Raw genomic sequence first — 24,552 nt, 5'->3', positions numbered from 1 at the left:
CTATTAAAATATGCATTTATGACATCACTGTCTTCTCTGGTTCTCTGGATGTAGACTGGATGACTACGAATGACACCTGTGAGACTTCTGAGGTTTAAATAGTTGTTGATGTTGTTAACAGCAGTTAAATCCTTTGTGCCACATTAAACTTCTGTAAGTTATATCACATTTTCAATCAATATTGAAATTCTCGTGCATCTAGAACCACACGAATTTACAGAAAGGCCGATCACATGGATCAGAAGACGGATTCATAATGTTTGATATGGATATGTACCAAATCTCGCGATATTTAGCCCAAATGTGCTCCTCCCTGTGCCGTCATTGGCCCTTGGCCGGAGTCTTCTGACTGAGCATGTGTGTTTGGCCGTGCGCTGCACCGCTTACTAGTTAGCATTCAGAGATGGCCGCAGACAAGCAAAACGAAGCCAAAGTTTCCCTCGTGGATGAAAATAAAGAAAATTCACCAGATGGAGGACTTGGACTGGAAAGTATCCTTTTAACACACAAACGAGATGTGTAATAGCGTTTGGACTTTCTCGGCAAATCTCTTTCAGGCTGAGGAGCTAACGCTAGCTTGCTGGCTAGCTCGGTTAGAGGGTAGCGTTAGCTAGCGTTGTTAGGCTACGTGTCATACTGAAGCAGACTATAATGGGCATGAAAACGAGATTACATGCCTACACGTTAATCTTTTCTCTGTTGACATAATGTACACCAAGAATGATTTTTATTGTGTATTTCTCTTGACTTTATTTGTTGTGTGTTGTCATGGTTGGTCCATACATCTGCTTGGGTGACACTGTTATGCTTAAATACAGTTTATTGTAATTGTGAAAGCGTCCCCCTGAGTTTAAGGTGGGTAATGTCGTGGCTGATATTATCCTTTAACATTGAATCGTAGTCCTGCAAATCATCAAGGAGTCCCAGCAGCAACATGGCCTCAGGCACGGAGACTACCAGAGATACAGGTGAGCTGTCATATGATTTATTAAACTGCACTAGTTTTTTAGAGCTCTGCAGAATTCAAAAGTGATGGATAGTACAGGTCGGCCTGCTGGACATTTAGGTGAATGTCATATTCACCATATCACTAACTCTATATTTTCCCCAAATTCTTGTGTGCTGTGGTATTTATATTACAAATCAAATGTACTTGCACTTTGAGCAGAAGCTGTGTACAAACCTCTGCTGCCATATGGTTTACATTACACTGTACCCATCCATTTTGGTGAATAGAATAGAATGCCAAGTCAGATATAACAATTACACTACAAGCCCCACCTTTAGAAATGTATAAGTCCTGGTGCGGTGTGGTCACCATTCACATTTTAAAAAAAGGTATAACAAAAAGCACACAGATAAAGTCACAATTGAAGTTAAATGTGTTTGTTAGATTTGCCAGCATTTGTTTCTGTAAGTCGACCCCAGGGGAGCTGTATGTGTACTTTACAACCACCACTGTGTGAATGTGGTGTAAATGAATATTGCGTTTCAAAATAAAGCGCTTTGAGTGCCCATCAAAAAAGCACTTTGATTTGAAAGAGTGTCCGCCAGCTCAAACTAGCAGAATGTGTACATTATAGATAAGAATTTCCCCTCAGGGATAAATAAAGTAATTCTGATTTTTTTCTGATTTCTGATTGAATGGAAACAATTAATGACAACAGCTGTATATAACTGGTTTAAAATGCATTAACATGGCTCTTGTTAAAGTGTCTCCAGTGTGTGTGAGACTTTCTTTGTAGTTTTATTTTCTAATTGCCCCAGTCACATATTATTTGGGTTATCTTTGTGTGTGTGTACTTCCAGAGGCTACTGCTCCCGCAGGCTGCGTCGCCTACGCAAGACTCTAGGCTTCAAGATGGGTAACCGACACAAGTTTGTTGGGAAGAAAGTCACGGTGGAAATGCTTTCTGACAACAGGTTAGTATAATTATGGCTTGAACTGCACATGAATATTCCAGCTGATGTTAAACTTTACATACAGTAAACACTAACACAGACTCTATGTCACACATTTATTATTGCCAAGGAGTGTTTAGTTTGTGTTGTGTTCCTTCTCAATGCATGCCACAGCGACTTGCTGTTAAGCTTTTAAACGTCTTTGAAAATATGCTGGCAATTTCCCCCTGGGATTAATAAAGTGTTTCTGATTCTGATTATGGAATTTGCTTTACTTCTTCAGATATCTTTTGCTGGTTTTAATGGAGGCGGAGCGTGCATGGAGCTATGCCATGCAGCTAAAGCAGGAGGCCAATACTGAGCCACGCAAACGCTTCCACCTGTTGGCAAGACTGCGCAAGGCTGCCAAGCACAGTGAGAGGCTAGAGAAGCTCTGCGAAAGCCACCGTGTTGATGCAAAGACTAAACTGGAGGCACAGGTAACACTATAGAGAGCTTAACGCTCTATCTCTTTTGGTCTCTCACTGTGGTCAGTAAGCATTGCTAACGTTTTTATTTCAGGCCTACACTGCGTACCTGACTGGTATGGTGGAGTTTGAACTGCAGGAATGGAGGCTTGCCATGGAGGCCTTCAACAAGTGCAAGTGAGTTTTCACGTCTCTGCAGTTTCACAATGTAGTTTGTATTTTTTTATATTTGACACACAGATATAGCTGCTCCCTTTTTGTCTCCTTAGAACCATCTATGAGAAACTGGCCAGTGCGTTTACTGAGGAGCTAGCTCTTCTGTACCGTCAGCGTGTAGATGAGATATCGCCCAACATCCGCTACTGTGCTTACAACATTGGTGAGCATTACCCTAGACCTTCCCTTCATTATCATTCATAGGCATCTCGAGAGTCTGTGTGCTCACATGTTCCAGAACGCTACCCCACTGCAAACACACACAGATTGCTTAATCGTGTTTTTGTCACATGCTTGAAGGTGACCAGAACGCCATTAATGACTTGATGCAGATGAGGTTGACTGGAGGAGGAGGAGGCATGATGGCTGAGAAACTAGAGGTAAACATCAGGCAGCTGGACATTAGCCATTGTGTTTGCCAGTATCTAAGATGAAAGACACACACAAAATGTACTATTTGCTGATTACAAAAACATGAATGCAAAAAATGCATAATCATCATTTACATTTTTTAACTCCTCAGGCTCTGATCACTCAGGCAAGAACCAAGCAGGCTGCCACTATGAGTGAGGTGGTGTGGCGAGGGCAACAAGTGCCTGTTAAGATTGACAAGGCCCGCATCTTTCTGTTGGGTCTGGCTGACAACGAGGCCGCTATCGCTCAGGTCAGTGGATCGCATGTTGTCCGAAGATGAAGTGAAGCGGCATTGTGAAGCAGCACTTAAAAATAATCAGTGCAACATGACTTTAAACAAATCTAAATCAGCCCAACTATGAGCTGAACTTCCTAAAATGTTCAATAGATGGCAGTCTCCTCCTCACAGTGTTACACATGCTGTCACTATCGGCACTCTTTCCTCCTGCTTTCCTGAGCCTTAAGGCTCAAGCACACCTTATGGACACACCTGTCACACCCACAGTCACTCAGATCTCTGGCATGCAGCCTCTCTCATCACATAACTACATTCTGTGCATTTCAACCCACACATGAATACAGGACCACACCCAACAGGGCCCTGCGGACAGATTAGCATTATCATTTCAAAATGCCTTTCAGTTTCAAATAGGCTCTTCTGGGACCAAACTGTAGAATCATAAGCCGTTGTTTACCTTACAGTGGCTGTGATTGAATCTTTTGGAGATACACTTTAAAGCTCACACTCTCTGCCTGATAGTATGCCACACCTTTGAGCTTCTGTGTCTGTCTGCACTTCTTCTTTAGCATTTGGCCTCTGGGGCCTGGAAACACTGTGTTGGGCCAAACATCAGTCCCAGCTGAGGCGGTACTCAGTCAAATCAGTTTATCCTTCCAGCCCTCCCTCTGTGAAACGGGATGCTTAACAGGTTGAGCTGGTCATGCTAGGCCTCGCCAGGGTGTTGGCACAAGCTTGGAGCTTTTAGAAACGTCACTCCTTTTGGGTGGATGAGAGCAGCCATATAAGCTAACCATAATCAGTTACCACTACAAGGAATTTTCTTGTAACATTCTTTCATTGTGTTGCTTCCAAAGGGGTTTTGTCCTAAACTGGTAAAGATGGGATAAAGATATTATCCACAAAAAGATATCTGTATTATGCTATATGCACTAGTATTTAATGACCTTATTGGGTTTTTTTTTAAGTTAATCCACGTAGCTTATCTTAAACATGATACATGTACATGATACTTGCTAACACACAGCCCCATTGTATTAGTGTGCTGATGAAAGAAATGGCATGTGAGGAACGATTCTGTCATTCACAAAGACTTGAACTCTGAAACTCCAGAGTGTCTTAATTGTCAATGAGTTATGTGCAGGAATGTATGAACAGCCTGCCTGGCCACATACCAGCGTCTCTCCCCCAGTTCGCCACAGTCACATTACTACTGTCACTGTTGCTCTTAGTATCAAAGTGCTAAAACGTACAAATACACAAGCCTTTGAACATTTTTATTACCATTAGACTGTAGATCTGTTAGACTTGTGTTCATCTGGTTTGGTGAGCTGTTTAACTAAAACCTTTTAAAGTGGATTAAGTATTAGCCATAAGTCATGTATTAAATTCATTTTGTGAGTTGGGCTAAATTTATTGTATATCATTTGTGATACATAAATATTATTGCATCAATTTATATAGTAACAGAAATCTAATTGATGTTCTTAAAAGGTCAACGCAATGTCATGAACTTTTTTACAGCACAATTAACATTTTAACAAGCCTATAAATGATGATGTGTGTAAACATCTCCACAGTGAACAGTTACACAGCAGCTTGAGGCCAAAACATATGGGACAACATTATCACGGTGCTTTTGGTCTTCCCTTTGGGATGCAATTCCTGAATTGATACACATATACAGTTTTTCAGCTTTCCTCAAACGCATCTGTTTTGCAGGCAGCTAATGAGGAGACCAAAGAGCATCTGTATGAGACCCTGCTGGCCGAGTGCAGGGACACCATCCAAGCTGTGAGAGAGGAACTCAAGAGTGAAGCGGTAAGAATACACCAAGCTGCACCAAACATTACAACACAAAAAGGGAAATGTTTAAAAGTGAATATCTTGCTTGTTTTTGTAGAAACAGCGAGAGAGGAACTCTGAAGTCGATGGAGGGAAGGTGTCCAACCTGCAGCTTCTGCACAGGTAGAAAAAACACTTGAATTTTCAGGCTTGTTCTTATAAATGCTAGGAGCAGACAGCTTTACTTAAAACTAAGAATCCAGCCTCTGATAAGAAAAACATCCACAGGTATATTAATAAGTGAATCATCTATGGCCTGTTCTTCTTTCACAGTTACCTGACCTACATCAAGCTGTGTACATTGGTGAAGAGGAATGAGAGTATGGCTCATACTCTGCAGGCAAAACTCAAGGAACCTGAGGCTGATGAGAACAAAAGAGGGCCCCGTCCGCAGGATCTCATCCGGCTCTATGATATCATCCTGCAGGTAGGACAGTTTATCTGTAGAGGTTTCTGCCATCTATTTAGTGATACTAGAATCCACTTGTGAAAAAGAAGAACAAAAATGCAATGAAAAACTCAGCATCAGTATCTCTGATCAGAAATCCCACAAGAAGATCCACAGACATGGGTGTTTGCAATTACTATTTATGTAAAGCTTTAATGTCTTCTTGCATAACAATATAATTAATCTTTTGTCCAACCCTGCAGAGTCTGGCTGAGCTTTCCACCCTGCAGGGTCTGGAGAATGACCACACCTTCCAGAAAGAGGTGTCCCTCAAGACACTGGTCTACAAGGCCTACAGGTGAGACACTTTGTTTTTCAGATCCATGATTAGTGCTGCAAGATATGTCTACCATTCATACAACAATGCCATTTTATGAATAAATATTAATTTGATGGTATCTTTCTTGCCTTCAACAGGTGTTTCTTTATAGCCCAGTCTTATGTGCTGGTGAAGAAGTGGAGTGAGGGACTGGTGCTGTATGAGAGGGTGCTGAAATATGCCAAGGAGGTGCAGTCTAAGGCCAAGAGCCTCAACAATAGCCTCAAGGTTAGTAGTAACACATGCACACAGTAGCAATAGAATCTCAGTTTACAATGTCACTAATGTCTATCATGGATTTTTACAGGATCTTCCTGATGTTCAGGAGCTCATTGCTGAGGTCAATGCTGAAAAATACTCACTTCAAGCAGCAGCCATTTTAGGTAAGAGAATGTCTGCAGCGCCAGTGTAGCCATTTATTCATAAGAAACAGCAAAGCATCATGCCTGTTTTTCTTTGTATAGTCCTGACAAATTTTGTTTATGTTTTAGACACTGATGAGAGTCCTGAAGTTCCTTCTCAGCAGCAAGTGAAAGACAACACGGTAAGAGGGTGACACCAAAACACAGTATCACAGCATTTAACTCCCAAAATATATAAACTTGACAACAACAACCATTCTCACCACTGCTTCATACAGCCCCTCTGTGACCACCTGGAGACCTTCCGCCTCGACCCGGCTCTTGTAGGAAAGCAGCCAAATCTGGTTCATTTTCCCCCTGACTTCCAGCCAATCCCCTGCAAGCCTCTGTTCTTCGACCTTGCTCTCAACCATGTGGCCTTCCCACCTCTGGATGACAAGGTGGAGCAGAAGGGAAAGGGTGGTCTGACCGGCTACATCAAGGGCATTTTTGGTTTTGGCAGCTAAACCAAACCCCAGGCTTCTGCCTTCACATGAGAGCCCCACGGCCCTGAGTTTACTACAACCAACCAGACCTGGGTCAGTTATTAATTATGGTAGTCATTTCAGTTCCTCTTTAATATTTGATTTTTTTTGTGTCTATGTGCAACATGGGTGGAGTTTTAAGTCCCAGGGAGGGGCAGAGCAAATTGCAGGTAAAATGATTTCAAGTAGCAATATGACCCAAGTCTACTACTACCACTTTTAATCATACCATCAGGCTGCATGGGTTCCAAGCAAGCTAAGGTGTCAGCAACCTTTCACATTTTACAGGTTACCATGCCTCGTGTAGATAGTTACAGCCAAGCTGTCGACCATAAAATATTAGTCACAGTAAACTAGGCACAAGAGCCTTCATGTAGTTTTGTCGCAGATGTTTTTGCTTAAAATTTCTAAAGTGCAATCTTGGCTCAGCAGCATCCCTATTCTCCCCCTCATTTCCCCCTGGTTTCCTCTTACTTTTAACTGTTCATTCTGTGTCAGTATCTGATTCAAAGCTCCACAACATACACATTCTCTTCTTGCACATTTCTTTGCAGTAATGCAACTCTGAACTGGAATACAATTTGCTGTTGAATAGCACAAAGAACAAAGATAACTCCGCTCCTTTAAGTGATTTCTGTTGGTTTCAACACACAAAGCTGTTTTACTACTGCAGGAACTTGGGACCCAACAGAGAAAGTACCTTCAGTGTAAATTAAAGGGTCTTACAGCCCTGAAACAGCCCTGTTGGTTCCTGTCCTAAGTTCTAGGCCATCAGCTGTACAAGCAGAGTCAGAGCCATAAATCACAGTGTTCAGTTTGGCAGTTGTCACTTACAACCTAAAGTTTATGTGCTTCTGGGTAAATTAAAGCAGTTTAATAACACAGTCCTGCAGTAAATCCACCATTTATGAAGGTTAGAATATGGTGTAACATAGTGTTTGTTTGAGAGAACTGATGATATAACTGCAGATCAGTAATATGCTGAGAGGTGTAGAAACCTCTGATAGTTTTACTCAGCAGTACAAGTAGAAACACAGTCTTCATAATGGTAGGATTAAATATACCCTCAGATATAGTTGTCCCTGATAAACTAGTAAATGTTTGTTATATTCTGTGGCATTTGCTTTAGCACAGCTCTTGTCATGTTTTAAGATGTATTTTTTATTTGTTACAAACAGCAGTGAACATTAACACAAGGCGTTCAGCAGCCATTCATTCATCACAGCATCACCACACCTGTTTGCCTGTCTTGGGTAGGACTGACATGCTTTTCATCACAAATGACTGTAATGCTAGAAAAATCTCTGGTCATCCGTCATTTGCTAGTTGTACTGTGGACTCAATTCCTCTGATCCTTCTAAGGGACCTGGTTTGCCTGTGAGGACTGTCGGAGCTTCACTCACCCACCTGCACGTTGAACTGTTTTTGGTTTTTATAATCTTATGACTTGGATTTAATTTTTTTTCCACTGTGTTTTATGTTAAGAATTAGGATGATGTGTTGGAAAACAGCTCCAGCACACTTCCCACGATTAACCTGGAAAATGATAAATCATGATCAAAACTTGTTAGAGACACTCTGTATGTGGAAAGAACAGTTCAATGATGGGAAAGTATGATTTCATTTGGTTTCCAGGCCTATAAATAAAATATCTTTGCACCAAATATCTGTACAGTCTGGAGTTAATCTGTTGATTTAACAATGATCATCTATAGATGACCAGTTTCTGATTTTTAAATCTCTAATGTCTGAAAAATTGTGTTTAGGTGCTGTGTGTGTGTGTGTGTGTGTGTGTGTGTGCTTCTCCCTTCTGTTAGGGTGTGTTAGTGGGAGTGTGTAGGATGCCTGAGCAGGGTGTGACAGTGTTTTGGTTTACTTTTTGTGTATGCTTTTTTTTTAATGAGTGTTTGATACCCAAAAATCTATCTATTATTTTTTTATTTGTTTTCAACATCTTCAATATGCTTTAAAGAACAAATTAATGAAACACCTCATCTCCACAAACATGAGATCTCTACCTGATCCTCTTATCTGCTGCCTGTCATCGCGGTCTCACATTCCTCGTCTCCAGAAACACACAGAAATGTGCTGCGCCTTGATGGACCGAAGGTATCTGTTCATGAGATGCAGGTAGAAGTTTAACTGCAGGGGGAAAAAAAACAGATAAAACACAGTATCAGCATTCTGCACATCGCTTTTTTCCTCTTAATGAGTTTTTTGCTGTTGTGCAAAACGAAACGTGAATTCTTTTCTTGGTTGACACACACTTGAGTCTTTTGTATGTATTGTACAGTACAAATGAGCCTTATAGTCTAAGGTTCAGTGTAAGCATCAAAGCTTTGGCAGGTTAAAGCAGTCAGCCATGCTGTGTGTACTTCAGTGAAAGATGCAGACACACCCTCATTCTGCTTCTACTTGATTCAACTGTCTGGAATTTAAGAGGCACAGTTACCATGTTAATGTTGCCATCTGACTTTTGACACCCTGGAGGGTCAGAGAGCCGCATCACATTTAACTGGTCATCTGAGTGTCCTCTGTGATGCTTTGCTTGTTGCTTCCTCAGCATAGGACCTGATTCTCACCTGTTGATAGCTGGGATAGGCTCCAGCCCACGTGACCCTGCACTGCAGGACAAAGCAGGTTCAGATGATGGATGATGGATAAGAATTGATTCTTTTTTTTAACAATCATGACTTAAGTTGTATCAGTTAAGTTCCTTATCATGTAGGGACTCACTGCCTTCTTCAGTACCTTACTTTACTGTAATTATATTCCTTCTTTACATCATGGTTCAAGTGTTCTTTTTGAGTTTGAAGGTTTAAAACCTGTTCTGGAACACCTGCAGCATGGTGTGTGTGTCCAGCAGAAAGAGTATCTGTTTTTCCAGACAGGTGGACCCACCCAGAGAGACACTGTAGGAGTGGACCGTTTAAAAATGTGTGCTCTCGCCACTCTGCTGGAAAGAAAGCTGCTCAGCCGCATTCCTCACCATGATTCCCTATTGTTGATACGTACCAAAGAGACGCCCTTATCTTGAATGACTTGTATGTCTGTAGATGCTACAGTACACACAGGACTGTTACGAAGCATGAAGAAGACTTTAATCAGCACCATCACGTCATGTTGGCTCTATATGAAGACGTATATGTAACACACTTCCGTTCTAAACCCTCCGCTTGTTCCACTGTTGACTGTAAACACTGCAAATACCTGCTAGCTAGCTGCTAACTATGCTAACAGACTGCTCGCTAGCCAACAAATCATTGAGCAGAGAATGAAACTCGCAATATGAGCGATGGGTAAGATATTTAATTAACTTAACCTAATTATACAATAAATATAAATACCAAATGCTGTTTTAATTAACCGTTTGACACGTACACCAACAATTGTTATCCAAGCTAGCTGCCCCGCCCTGTGTAGCATTTTAGGTTTCGAAAGATTATTATATGAGAAAAACAGGCCACAAAACTATTAAATTTCTGTTCGATTTTCATCTTGCTCACTTGATTACAATCAGTGTAACTATAAAACATAATTTGAGTTTAGGAAAAATGTCTTTTTTGCTTTAGGCTAACGATTTAATCTCAGATATTGGACTTTTTTCCTGTCAGATTTCAAGGTCAGCCATAACTTTTATTGGATCTTTCTTTTACTTTATATTATTATTGAACCATTTTTCCCAAAGTAATCTCAGGATTTCACTATTATTTATTCACAATGTTATGTGCACTTCTGATTCTGGGCTTCTGATTTCCAACAACTGTGTTCTGTTATGTGCAGGACACCATCAGGGGAACATTAATTCTTTTAACATGTTCACCTTTAATTGTCACATTTGGCAGTTAATTTATTTAATTGTTTGGTTTCACTTTTTCCTGCAGAAATCCATTGTCCCTCCATGATTTACACATTATGCATCCTAATGAAAAGGCCCCCTGTCACCTGTGAGAGACCTGAGATAGTGTCAGGGCCCCCTGTTAAAAAAAAAGGAAGGGCCGAGCCAAAGGTGGGAGGAAGGGAGAGTGACGAGAGAACAGGTTGATCTGGTCTTCCTCTACGAGGTGGATGTCTGGGCGTTGACACACCTGTTAACCTGTCTGGGAGGAGCTGCTTGCTGTTTAACACTGTTGTGGTATGAGTGTGTGAGTGAGAGTGTGTGTGCATGCTTTAGAAGAACCAAAGGGAGAGGAGAGACAAAGTGGGAGCCACAGGGTGAGGAAGACCTAAACGAAGAAGGAGTAAGAGAGCGAGAGAGAGAGGGTGAGATTTCTGTGGATCTCTGCTTGACCTCCTCCTACATCATGTTTAAGAAAAAGGACACTAAGGACGGGACCCTCAAGGGTTCGGGCAAGGTCAACAAGTGAGTTTATTTTTCACTTTTTCCCAGTGGATTTTATGAATGCATGTATGAATGTATTAGCGTGTGCCGACACTGTATCTCGGTCATGCTCCCCCCCTCCTACTGTTCTTTCCAGAGCCAAGAACTGTGTCATGTTTCTTGTGCGTGCTGCTGTCCTGTTTCTTTCTATGTCTAAATCTGTGTTGTGGTTCTGTTTCAGTGACACCAGAGCAGAAAAAAATATATTTGAATGCTTAATGTTTGCAGAGGAAATATATCTATATATATTTTTAACTGATTTCAATTTCTGCAGATGCGTTAATGTCACAGGTAGGTGATAGTAAAAGTTTACAGAGCCTGAGGTCAGATTTATATTGTAAACATGAGGTGCAACAGTGTCCTTTAAAACAACAGGACGAAATGTGTGTAGAAGGGACAGAGAGGAGATAGAAGCAGTTCTTTTTAAATTGTGGAAAAAATGGCCCCGAAACTAAAACCCGACTTTAGGTGCTTAGGGGAAAATTGAAGATATTCAGACAGTGGCTATTTAACCAAGCTGTCTTTTTATGCTTGTTAAAAATGTGCATGTTTCAAAATATTTTGAATCAAATGTAACAGTTGATATAATTTTCTGTTAGACACTCAAAGAGACGGATAACAAAGGGGTGTGAATTCACTTTTGTTCCTCTCAGACGTCACAGCGCTGACGTGATTTCAGTGACCATACAGTGGTTTCACCTTGCACCTGTCATGGACATGTTGTCTGCTGAGCAGCGATGCGGGCTGGACTGTCTGTACAGCCTGTGGGGCGTTGGTTCACAGCTGTACATCAAGTGGTGCGACATGGCACATGCTGTATTGTTTCCGCTCTATGAAACACCCAGCCAATGACTTCAGTGACCGATCAGCCATCACCACATAACCACTGCATCAGCCATAACAGTTTAGTCCACACTGGATTCACACCTGCAGTGTTTAACCACACCTCACTTTCAGTAATAACTGGAATGTGGACAGATGTGTGTGTCTGTGTAATAATGTTGTTGTGAGGACATCAGTCTGTTTATGCTGCCTTCTTCATAACACTGTTGGCAATAATTCAGGGTAGTTCACTTACGGATCAAACATCTTTGAAATTTGAGCACAATTTTTTTACAATTTATATAGATATTGATACTTCATCTAATCAGGGACTGTTTTAAACCACAAGCCTTGTGATCTTGTGGCTAACCAAAAAAATGCAGGCAAGCCCTTTACAATTATGTGGGTTATCCAGTTACCTTGCTTTCACGTCAAATTGGCCATAGCTGTTAGCTATCCTAATATAGTTTTTATCATTTCTCTCAAAATGCCTATTTCGCGTTTGTACGCTCTGTCCATAGCAGTTTGTCCCGGTCTCGGCTCACCCATTTGTCAAAAAAGCCAAGAAATAAAAGCAGTAAGAAGACTCCAAATGATCATCACAGATGACAGATTTTCAATGAACATAACAGTAAAAAAAAAACAGTAAGCTGAAAGAAATGAGTAGAAAGCAATTACGATGGATCAAATTTAAATAATGATTTAAATAAAACAAAAGACAGTCAGTAAAACAGAAATGACAGGTGTCAGCATTATATGCTATTTACTCTGATACTCTGAAGCTGTGGCAGTGCAGAAATTATACCTACACACACAGTTTCTTGTCATTTAGAAAGGAGTATTTCTTTGACTAAGACTATGAAGAAACAGGCGTAATGCCCGTGTGCCCGGTGCATACCTGTCTCTCCTGCTGAGTGAGCAGGAATAGGGAGTTCATTGTGAGAGTCACTGCAGAAAACCAGATCGGCTTGCGGCTCAGTGACTCAGAGGAAGAGGGGAGGAGGAGAGCTGGGCCGAAGGGGAGCATGCCTCCTTTTTTTGCTGAACACTTGTTCGTGCTCTTTAGCACTGACACTGACATACTGCCTTTGAGCTCTGAGATAGCTCTGGTATGTGGGCCATGCTTACCATACTTTTGCTCTCTTACACGTCAGCATTATAATCTCAGCTCAGATGTCAACCTGTATACCTTCAACATGGATGTGTCCACTGTTCCGTGCCCGCTGACATCATCTTTGTCTTCACTGTCAGAAAGCAGCAGCCTTTTCATTAAGTATGATGTTTACCATGGGAAAAATACAATAACAATACAATAGCAATAAATGTCCTCCTACAATGATTTTTGAATGATCTGCAGTGTTTCTGTGGAGTTTTGTTGTCATTCCAAAACTACAAACTGTAACTGTAAATCTGATTTTAGATGCTGCAGATGGAGATGTTTCTCAGAGTTAAACTGTATTAGAGAGAGAAACAAGGAAGTAATTTAACAACTGTGGCATATAGAAACTACCAGATTAAAAAAGAAGTTTGTTATTAAACTTGACAACATGGAGACATTAGACATTTAGACCATGTGTACAAAAACAGAGCAAACAAATAAAAAGTCACTTTTTATAATCCATTGTGTAAACATGCATTTTTCTCAACAGTTTGACTTTGTCTTTAGTAGCCTCAGATACAGAGAGACTTTTTTAACCCCTTCCCCTCACCCTGCAGGACCCAGACCAGCAGCTTGGCGTTGCTGATCGCCCAGATGCAAAAGAATGCTGACCAGGTGGAGAAAGACATTCTGCGATCTGAGGAGCTGCTGGCTGTGGTGAGCAGATCACTGATAAACAGGCTGATGCACGTATGACCTTTCACCCCATCACTGTTTAAACCATTGCATTACTTTGTTGTTTACTTCTTGCAGGATGCCGAAAACGACAAGAAAGAGCTTCCCTTCAAGCATCAGAATGAGATCTCGGAGAAGCTGGGCGAGGCTGAGGGACTGCTGCAGGATCTCTTTCTGGACGTTGACAAAATCAAGAAGCTGATGCATCCACAAGCCAAGGAGATAGAGGGCGAGTAAGTATATTATCAGGTTTAATTTAATTAGGTCTGATACTGAAGAAATATTAACCATAAGGTTTAATTTCTGTCTCTGCTGCCCTCAGTGTCATCCTGCTCCATGAGCGCTGGCTGAAGGACTGCGCCTTCTACCGAGACATCTACGAGCAGATTGATGATGTGTCGCTGATGCCCAGAATTGACTGGGGGCCTGTTTTTAATGAGAAGCAAGTAAGTTCAGTAATGTTATTGTTAAAGGTACACTCCACCACTTTGCCTTTGTTTGGATTAACTGGGACTTAGGTGGAGTCAGTCCTGCTTGATGGTGAAGCCTCCCACACTGAATTACTAATATAATTACTAATTATAATTATCAATACACGATGGGGCCGGAATGAGTCAGTCTTCTCTCCTCTGCAACACGTATTCAGAGATGTTGATTATATTTAGCTATGCATTACAAGTGCTCACTCCCCTTTAACAAACCCATTAAACAAACACAGGTAATGAACTGCTTTAGCCTGTCAGACATGATGGCCTCTTCATACCAGTAACCGTTTTTCCTGGTGTTTGTGTCTTCAGAAACAGGTGAATGTGGAGGAGTATGGCCCCACCTTGGCAGACCTGGAGAAGCAGCTTGCTGCTCACAACATCCTGCACAAAGAGATCGAAGCCTACAACTCACAGCTGTGTGTCAGTTCTGCTGGAAGCAAGGTAAACAAAATATAAAAACGCATGCAGGATGTTCGCTTAACAGAATCATTGCCTGTTGTTTCAAAGTTGTTTCAAGCAGCTTGTAATGTGTGTCCATATCTTGTTCTTTAGGAGAACTATACTGCACTGAAGAAACAATACAATAACCTGCTGGTGAGTTGGTTTGTTGACATGTAAATATGAAGACAACAGACATGTATGAATCATAATTGCTGTAAACATTTAGTGTGCACCTAATTACTATCCTCATTTGACACTTTCACTAATCTAATCTGGTTTATTAACTTTTTCCTCAGGATAACTCCAAGTGGCGTCGTCACTACCTGAACAGCGTGTACGAGTATGTGCAGGGCTGCAACAAGGAGCTGGCCTTCCTGGGAGACGAACAGGGCAAGATCAAGAAGCAGGACTGGAGCGACCGCATGGTGGACCCACCTGACGTCCGCAGGCAGTACGAGGTCAGCACTAAGAACTGCCATGCCTGGCTGTTCAGTGAGGTGATGGAGGTGTTTGTTAATAAGTTTGATTTGATCTCTATCAGAACTTCAAGAACAACAGCTTGCTGTCCCACGAGAGCGAGGTGAACAAACTCCAGGATGAAGGAGACAGACTTGTCGAACTGAAGCACCCTGCCAGCAGCACAATAACAGTACATATCAACAGCAAAGCAGATCATCTCCATTCTGTCAGTCATATTAATTGATTAACCTTTTTTGTGTTACCTTTCAAGGCCCAGAGAGATGCTGTACGGAATGAGTGGCAGAAATTCCTTAATCTCTGCATCTGTCAGGAGACACATCTAGACAATGTGGAGGAATTCAGAAAGGTGAGCAGAATATTTGTCAGTTTGTTAAGTGTGTGTGAGGACAGATGCACAAAATACATTTTTGACTGCATACAAACATTTTCATTATTCAACTGTTTTCTGTTAATTTACAGTACCAAATGGACACGGAGCAGCTGTCTGAGACACTGACCAAACTCAACAACAGCCTGGACACAAAGTCCGTCGGCAAGAAGAGCAATTCAGAGATGTTGCTGCAGCTTGAGGTAGTTTTACAGCGGTGATTACACAGACACAATAAAGTACTGCAAGTCAGCAGTCAGCAATGAATTCAGCTTTAGAATAAAGTAACCTTTTAAACTAGATATCCTAAGGCTTTCTGGACAGCTGTCAACCAGGCCAACCTAAAGATAGAACCAGACAACTAATTATTAATGTGATATATCTATCTTTGTAAAGATTTAATACAACAATAAAGCCCACTTCCTGTGTGTATTTCTCTAAAGGAGGAAGAGAAGGCTCTGCAGAACTGTGACCAGCTGCTGGCCGACCTGAGGAGACGCAGCACTACTATCGCTCCTCTCAAACTACGCCGCACCACCACCAGCAGACCCATCACAGTGGAGTCCCTGTGTGACTGGGAAACAGACACGGTAGAGCTTAAATTTCTGACACTCTGTGTCACTTGTGTTGTATGAAATCCGGAACTCCTGTACAATAATTTTATTATTTTATTTATCCACCATCCAGGGTTCTCTGTCTAGAGGGGAGAAGTTCACCCTGAAGTCAAATTCACATAACGAGAACTGGGATATCACGTCCACTAATGGAGCTACAAAAACCTTTCCAGCGGTTTGCTTCCAGATCCCGCCACCTGATCCGGAGGCCATTGATAAAGTTGACCTGTAAGTATGAAGCAATCCTGTGTTTGGTGTATGTTCACCAAAAATCTTGAAATGCAAAGCAGTAACACTGTTTTTATTTATGTCCATTAGTCTGGGGAGTGAACTAGCAGACATTAGGAAAAGAAGAGCTGCTCTGGCAGAGTCCCTGAAGAATCACAAATCAGATATTTCCAGGTCCCAACAATCAGGTCACTGTCTAAACCTTTGATCACTAAACATAGTTTTGAGGCCACAATCAGATCAATCAGGGAATCAACTTCTCTGTTTCCTCATTCAGTTCCAGTGTCATCTGCCCCTCTGGACCCTAAAGTGACAGCACTGGCTCAACAGCTGGACCAGCTGGACAACGACCTGGTCAACGCTGAGGAGAGCATGCTGAGCCGCCTGCGAGCCCCCCTGAGCCGCACAGACCCAGCAGGAGATCTGGCCAAGAGGCTGAGGGAGCAAGAGGTGAGATGAATGAAATAAATACTGAGGATTTTAGTCTGCAGAAGATTTATCTAACACAATTTCGTCCTGTCAATTCTTTATGTGTATGAAAAATGTTTGCTATGTGGCAATGTTTGGAAAGAAATACAGCTGCCACAGCTTCATAAAAACATGAGTTATGTATGCATTGTCTACATACAGTAATGTACAAACAGGTGAAAGGTGAGATTATTGGTAAGTTAGTAGTTGAGTACAGCAACAAAGACCCATTCTCACAGATACATAAACAGAGCAGACACTATCATACTGATAAAGCCTGACAGCAAAGAGGTGAGGAGCAAAGAGGAGAAGAGTAGATGCGTTGCATTAAGAGGCTGTTCTGATCTGCAGTAGCCACCACTAACATGATATATAGATATAAGGAACTGGTTCTATTTACTCTTTACCTTTACAGAAAGCTGCAAACACATTGAAGGCCCTGGAGCAGCAGAAGTTGGCAGCACAGGGTGACCTGCAGCCCTTACTGTCTAAAGATCCCAGTAGTACTTCTTCTGGATTGCCTCTTAAACTCAGTGCTGCCAACAATAAGTACGACAGCCTTGCTGCACTTGCAGATCTCTACAAAAAGAAGTAAGTGTAAATGCTATAAACAAAGGATATAGTTTCCGTCTGTTTTTATCAGTCTGCTAACTCTTTTCTGTTGTTTCCAGAGCAAATGCATCTCTGAACCTGGAGAGTCAGATTAAGAAAGTGGATGGTCTTGTCTCTGGGTTTGAGAAGAAACTGAGTGAAGATGGTCCAATCCCCGACCGCCCAAATGCCATTCAAGCCCGCTCTGAGGACATTCAGGTGAGGAAATCTGCACTCCTACATTTCTTTAAAATCTCATCTCAGCCAGACAAACTTTAATTGTTACACAACTGTAATCTGACATTTTGCACAACTGAAACTGGCCGTCTCACTTTGATGTGTTTAGAGTCAGCAAAAGTCAGTGGCAGCTGCTCAGGATGACGTGAAGAAGCTGAGTCAGAATCTGGAGACGACTGAACAGCTGTGCAGCTCTCTGCAGCAGAGTTACCAGGAGTACTGCCCTGATATCCAGCGCCAGAGAACAGAGGTGAAGGACCTGCAGACCCGATACACAAACGTGGCGAACCAACTGAAGGAGAGGTGAGAGATAGATGTTAATCTGTCACTTCAGTTTAATTAGTGTTTGCCTTTTTTTTCTCATTCTTGTTTTTTTTTGTTAAAATCCAGAGAGCATTTTCCTCTGCTGCCCTTAAATACAAATGGGAAAACTTGAGGTACTTTTGATTACATAAGCTTTTAAATATCATATTTCTCCTTCCAGAGAAATCGTCTTACAAGAAGCTGCAACCAAGAACCAGGAGTTCCAGAGTACGTGCAAATCCCTGAACTCATTCCTGGACAACCTAGGGACAAACCAGATAACATCCAGCAACGATCTGTCGCAGGTCAATGCTAAGCAGAGCTCACAGGAGGTGAGATACATATGAAGACAACATCCACGTCCATCAACGTCCACATTAATGTGAATCTCTCATCTCTATTAAATCGAGATGATATTATAATGATTTAATTTCTCATTGTAGAGAATAATGGATGATCTGAAGCGGAAGCAAGATGACGTGGACAGAGTGAGTGACCTGTCACAAGACCTGCAGGATCTACTCAATGTAAGTCTTCTATTATACCATATAAACATTGTTTTAAAATATAAGTTACAGAAAAATCTGTATTTTAGTTTAGAGAAGCTCTCAAACTGCTTAAAAACCCCTCATAAAAACCTTGATCTAACATCACTAAACGTTTGTCGTACGTAATTAAAGTGATTGAAAAACCAGTAACTGTGGAACTTGTGCATCTGTATAATTTTAACCAATCCACTCCCATAAAAAATAAATCTAAACAAAAACGTTAAATTCTTCACTTCTGTGCAGGACTACGAGACCAACATTGACAAGTTTAACAGCACACTTGAGGATTCTGGCGCCACTGTTGCAAAGAAACCTCATGTGCTCACACTTTCTGATGCTGTCCAGAAAGAGGTAACTTTTCTAGCTTTTCATAAGATAAATGAATTACATGTGTAAAAATATTAAAATGTGATGGCCTTTTTTTAACAGGAGAAAAATGTGGTGAACCGTTACACTGAAGCAACAGCCAAAAATACGCAAGTCCAAAAACAGATGGGTCTGGCTAAGAATCTTCTTTTAAATGTAAGAAAACATGCCATGTATAATAACTGTTTTTACACATGAATCAGGCATACCCTTATATTATTAATTTCCTTTTTATGTGGCAGAATGAAGAGAAAGTTCAAATGGTAGCACAGCAGCAAGTGGCACTTGAAAGCCAGCAAAAGAGCACATTTCAGATAGAAAGTCTGTTGAAGGAGCTGGAGGAAGAGAGAGCCAGGACCACTCACACTGAGACAAATCTGAGAACCTTCAAGGACAGGATGATGTCACTAAAGAGTCGCAGAGGAGTGGAGCGCATTGAGGAGAAGGAGGTGCTGCATTACTACCGTGACCCAAAACTGGAAAATGATTTGGCTGATCTGCAGAACAAACTGCATGAAGAAGCCCTGAGGCGTAGCACCACTCAGAGTGAGGTTGAGGTGTTGAACAAGAAAATCACCACGCTGGAGGACACGCTCAAAAATGCCACACCTAAACTGGTGACAAGAGAGGTGACAGAGTTTGAGAGGGACCCACAGCTAGATGTAGATGCTGCGAAGCTGAGAGATGAAGTTACGAGGATCAAAGATGAAATTCGAGTTAGAGATGGGGAACAGATCCAGATGAAGACAGAAGTCACAGTTCTCCAGCAGATGAAGCCCCCCATCAAAGAGAGGGTGGTCAAGAAAGAAGTGGTGAAAGTGGAACAGGACCCAGAGATGTTGAGAGCAGTACGAACAATGGACACAGAAATTAGTGGCGAGAATAACAAGAGCAAGCTCCTCACTGATGAGATCTTCCAGACAAGGAGCCAGATTAATGCACTCGAGAGGCTGATTCCTAACATCCAGCCTAAGATCATCACTAAAGAAGTCAAAAAGATTGAACAAGACCCTGACCTTATCACAGAGTCAAAGAAGATTCAAACAAACCTGGAGGAGGAGAGGATGGAAAACAACTCTTTGTCCAGAGAAGTGATGGATCTCCACAGCCGCTATAGACAAGTGCAGGACTGGAAACCAAGAGTTGAGGTGAAGGAAATTGTCAATGAGATCTATAGGATAGACCCGAACACAGAGTTGGAGATAATGCGGCTCCGCAAGGACATCCAGGACTCCAGTAAGCAGCGCTCAGATTCGGAGAGGGAGATCACCCAGGTCACGGCTGATCTTAATATCCTTCGTTCTGAGAAGCCCAAAGTGGAGCTGAAGGAAGTTCTTCGAGAGGTGGTTAAAGAGGAAAGGAGCCCTGAAAATGAGAGAGAGATTCAAAGGCTGAATGATCAGTTGACACAATTACACATCAACTACAACTCCCTTGAGGAACAGGTGAGGCTTCTCAGGAAAGAGAGAGATGAATGGAAGGCTGAAAGATCTAAGATAGAGACCAAACTTGTCACCAGAGAAGTCATTAAGTATGAGGCTGATCCGCTCCAGGAGAAAGAAGCTGACCGCTTGAGAAGGGACGTACGGGATGAGGCAAAGCTGCGGCGCAACATTGAAGAGATGGTGTTTGACCTGCAAAACAAATATATCCTTCTGGAGAGACAGAAACCAGAGGAGAAAGTGGTTGTGCAGGAAGTGGTGCGTTTACAGAAAGACCCACGGCAGGAGGTCGAGCATGAGAGGCTCGGCAGGACTCTAGACGATGAAGTAATGACCCGCCGTCAGCTGGAGCTGGATTTGCAGCAGTTACGAACAAAGGTGGAAGAGAAAGAGAGGATTCTCAGAGAGAGTGATGAGCGCCAAAAGAAGATTCAAGCTGACTCTGAACTCAGAGAGATCAGACTGTGCATCGTACAGCTGGAAACTGCTCCACCCCCTGTTGAGGAAAGTATAGTTGTCGAAGAGGTACTGAAGGTTGAGCGAGACCCAAAACTGGAGAGAATGATAAGTGGTTTAAGGTTAGACATGGACAAGGAAACCAACGATATACTGCGTCTTGAGAGGGACATTCGTAACCTCACTGCAAAGCTTGAGATCCTGCAGAGGGAGAAGTCTGTTGAAAAGACAGTGTACAAAGAGGTGGTCCGTGTGGAGAAAGACCAGGCTGTTGAAGCTGAGAGGGACCGTCTGAGGGAGCAGGTATCTCAGAATAAATTTGCCAGACAGGACCTGGAGGATGAAATTAGACGTCTCAATGATAAAATCAACCTTCTGTCAAGCACAAAATCCAGCACTTCGAGGGAAGAGACGACCCTCACGTTGAACAAAGATTCCTTGCAGAGGGAGAAAGACAACCTCACTCGAGAATTCAGAACACTTGAAGCCAGGAGACACGACATCGGCCTGTCCTTCCAGCAGCAAAGCCGACTGATGAGTGAAAGAACACAGATGAGCAGGCAGAAGAGCATTAAGATGGAGTCTGATGTCCACCGCCTGGAGAGGGACATCCTGGATGAAAAGGACAAGATCCATCTGCGAGACAGCACCATTCGTGAGCTTCTGTTGAACCTGCAGAAAGAGGAGAGTGCAGAGACAAGGACCAAAGAGACAAATGTCTCCACCAGAATCACCATTTTGGATCCAGACACGGGCAAAGACATGTCTCCATATGATGCTTTCCTGCTGGGCCTGATTGATCGTCAGCAGTACATTCACCTCCAGGAGCTGGAGTGTGACTGGGAGGAGATCACGTCCATGGGACCTGATGGGGAGACGTCTGTGTTGCAAGATCGTAAGAGTGGAAAGCAGTACTCCATCAAAGATGCCCTGCAGAAAGGAAGGCTGACAGAGTATGACCTGCAACAGTACAAACAAGGCAAGCTTCCCATCTCAGAGTTTGCCCTGCTGGTGGCGGGTGACAATAAGAAGCAGCCCCAGTTCAACTCAATCGTCCCAAAGTCCAGCACAACAGTGAACTCAGTCCAACCTGACCTATCCACAGCTAAAGAAATCTTACCAGTTGCTGGAATAATGGATACACACACTGACACCTGCTATACAATACGCAATGCCACCATGCGTAAACTGATCGACTCCACTTCTGCCCAAAGGCTCCTGGAGGCTCAGGCAGCAACAGGTGGCATCATTGACATCAGCAACAAAGAGAGATACACTGTTCACAAGGCAGCGACCAGAGGCCTCATTGACGACAGCCAACTCCAAAGGCTGCTCAATGCACAGAAAGCTTTCGCTGGAGTGGAAGACCCGGTGACCAAAGAGCGCCTGTCTGTGGGTGAAGCTATTCAGAAAGGGTGGATGCCAAAGGACACCGCCTTTCGCTACATGGAGGCTCAGCACCACACAGGAGGGCTGGTTGATCCTAAGACCGGTCGCAGACTAAGCACCCTGGATGCCATTGGGGCCAAAATGATTGACAGCACGATGATGAGGGAGCTGCAGGCCGACAGAAGCTACGTCAAGGATATTGTCGACCCGATCACACAGGAGAAGATTAACTACAAACAAGCTCTGGAGCGCTGTAAGAAAGACCCGTTGTCAGGCCTACCAATGTTGCCTGCCTCCTCAAAAGATTCGGGTTACTCTTCTCGATATGGAAGATTTTAGAAATGTTTACTGTTTGAAGTCATGCTAAAAATGTACTTTAAGATATGGAAAACCCATATTAAATCCACACAATATTTACAATGTACATTTTGACTCAGGAAATGTCTTCTTCTGCAAAGCTTTCTGCCTAGCCAAAATGATTGCTGCTGAGTTGCATTTGTTTACCAAAAATGTTATATTGTTAAATGTTAAATTCAGTTTATCTTTGATATTATTGTATTATTAGGGATACTGGGACATGGTGCAATGCTGTTTGATTTGATTCTGTATTACCTATGGGCTATCCTTGACACTGTTGACTTTTAACACAATCTTGTTTGATACTTCATGAAGAAAAAAATATTAATAAATTTAAATTATAATTGATGAAGAGCATAGACTCCTCCTTTTCAATACCCTCCAGTCTTTAAACATGCAAAACAGGTTCATCATATTTTATTTAAGCTTTTCCTTTAATAACCAAGTTAGGATGCACAGTCTGGTTTTGTATGTACAAGTATGTCAGGAAGAAGAGTAGACAAGCAGAAAAAAATGACCATAACATCTCAAACACTACTTCACGAAAGTTCACAACCCAAAAACATTCAGTTTGTCATCATAGAGGGCAAATATAGGCAGATCTCGACACATAGAGGACTCATAAACTAAACTTTTAGCCCCTAGTTCACAACATCTGTGATGAGAGGCCACAAACTCAACAACATGCCAATAGTGAAATTGAATCTAGACCAGGGAGCATTACAGACATTTGCTCAGAATGTTCTTAGCTGCTCAAGTATGTCTGCAAATGTCTGCTTAGCAATCTGATAAACAACTTCCTGGTCAAACAGGTGGAGTCTTTGGCATTTGCACTTACATTCACTTGTAGCATACATGGATGCAAATGACCTTACATGACACACACAACTATCCAATCACTCACCTATTACTGTAAGTCTCCATTGTAGAGCCATAATAACTCTGGCCTACTCTAATCAGGGCATCCTGAGTTTTTGTGCAGTGGAGTAGGGCACACATCCTGGAGGAGGCCACTGTCACTGGGGTGTGTGTGAATAATTTTTCAAGATTTTCTAGTAATGCACCAATTTAGGGGTTAAAGGTGCAAATAACGTGCATTATACTGTTTGGGTCACAAGAAAGCAAGACCATCATATAAACTGTTGACTGACTTATACTGAATGTTGAGCTGTCTTGAAGTTTACTGTATTTCATCCAGCGCCGCTGTAACAAAGAAAAATGCCTCTTTGTGAAGATGAATGGATCAGGTTGCATCAGCAGATTGTGCAACATCACCCTGTTTGCACTCTCTCTCTCTGAAGAAGCTTCTTTGCTCCACGATGGCTTTCTGTAGAAGTGCAACATTTACTCCATCCACACAGTTAAGCACACGGGCACGGACCATTGCACCGATACCTGTAGGATAACAAGTTACAGGTGAAAGCCCTGTATGCATTTAAGTGAGTTCAGTAATCAGTGAGTACTGAGTACATGAAATACATTTACAATAAAATACATTTACAATAAAAAAAGAAAACAATACTTTAATTTGACTAAGAAAGGGTAAACTATCCTCTGACATTTAATTCTTCTCTGTCATAAAAGATAAGAAAGTCTTCACTTACCATCATAATTTTCTAACTCACCCAGAACAATGTACTGGGCCCCAATTATTGGGTTAAAAGGCTCCACAAACAAGGTGTGGACAACGACACGGTGTTCTTTTGCAGCGTGCTGAGCTGACAGTGTAGCCCTCGACTCCTCAGGTTCATAGCAAACAAGTCTGGAAAAGCAAGCAAATCATTTCTAAATACACTGATGAACAACACAATTTATGCAGCTTTTTAATTTTTTTAACTTTTAAATTGAAAAAAACACCTACCTGCCGAATGTTCGGACTGATCCTCCTTCCTGCACCTTTCCAGAGTTTATTTCCCAGGGAAAATGAAAAACTGCAGCAGAAGGAAGCATCATTAAGGCGAAAGAGTTTTTTTTTAACAGTAAATCTGTTTGTATACGCTGGAGG

The 24,552-nt window shown here is 42.1% G+C and overlaps 3 protein-coding genes across 3 annotated transcripts; 2 read left to right on the top strand and 1 right to left on the bottom strand.

Annotated features, from left to right (window-relative positions):
• The first annotated feature begins 341 nt into the window (after positions 1-341).
• srp68 (signal recognition particle 68) lies at positions 342-8,399 on the top strand. Its single transcript, XM_028414266.1, has 16 exons — positions 342-491; positions 902-968; positions 1,810-1,923; positions 2,186-2,381; positions 2,464-2,546; positions 2,639-2,748; positions 2,886-2,965; positions 3,109-3,249; positions 4,960-5,058; positions 5,141-5,205; positions 5,356-5,509; positions 5,734-5,828; positions 5,948-6,077; positions 6,157-6,232; positions 6,341-6,393; positions 6,490-8,399. The coding sequence occupies exons 1-16, from the start codon at positions 404-406 to the stop codon at positions 6,715-6,717; spliced, it is 1,779 nt and encodes a 592-aa protein (XP_028270067.1). The 5' UTR covers positions 342-403; the 3' UTR covers positions 6,718-8,399.
• A 2,484-nt stretch (positions 8,400-10,883) lies between these two features.
• On the top strand, positions 10,884-22,813 carry evpla (envoplakin a). Its single transcript, XM_028404845.1, has 22 exons — positions 10,884-11,098; positions 13,655-13,754; positions 13,851-14,005; positions 14,095-14,218; positions 14,570-14,701; positions 14,813-14,854; positions 14,998-15,159; positions 15,243-15,350; positions 15,432-15,527; positions 15,641-15,751; positions 15,992-16,138; positions 16,236-16,390; positions 16,481-16,578; positions 16,668-16,840; positions 17,274-17,449; positions 17,530-17,668; positions 17,796-17,989; positions 18,171-18,321; positions 18,433-18,516; positions 18,781-18,888; positions 18,967-19,059; positions 19,146-22,813. Exons 1-22 carry the CDS (start codon positions 11,040-11,042, stop codon positions 22,527-22,529), a joined length of 5,991 nt encoding a protein of 1,996 aa, XP_028260646.1. The 5' UTR covers positions 10,884-11,039; the 3' UTR covers positions 22,530-22,813.
• A 154-nt stretch (positions 22,814-22,967) lies between these two features.
• On the bottom strand, positions 22,968-24,550 carry ten1 (TEN1 subunit of CST complex). Its single transcript, XM_028409610.1, has 3 exons — positions 24,409-24,550; positions 24,152-24,309; positions 22,968-23,942 (listed from the first exon to the last, which is right to left on the bottom strand). Exons 1-3 carry the CDS (start codon positions 24,498-24,500, stop codon positions 23,791-23,793), a joined length of 402 nt encoding a protein of 133 aa, XP_028265411.1. The 5' UTR covers positions 24,501-24,550; the 3' UTR covers positions 22,968-23,790.
• Positions 24,551-24,552: the final 2 nt, after the last annotated feature.

Source organism: Parambassis ranga, chromosome 1 (genome assembly GCF_900634625.1).
Source record: "Parambassis ranga chromosome 1, fParRan2.1, whole genome shotgun sequence".
Taxonomy (NCBI): domain Eukaryota; kingdom Metazoa; phylum Chordata; class Actinopteri; family Ambassidae; genus Parambassis; species Parambassis ranga.
This window is presented reverse-complemented; position numbering and strand designations above follow the sequence as displayed.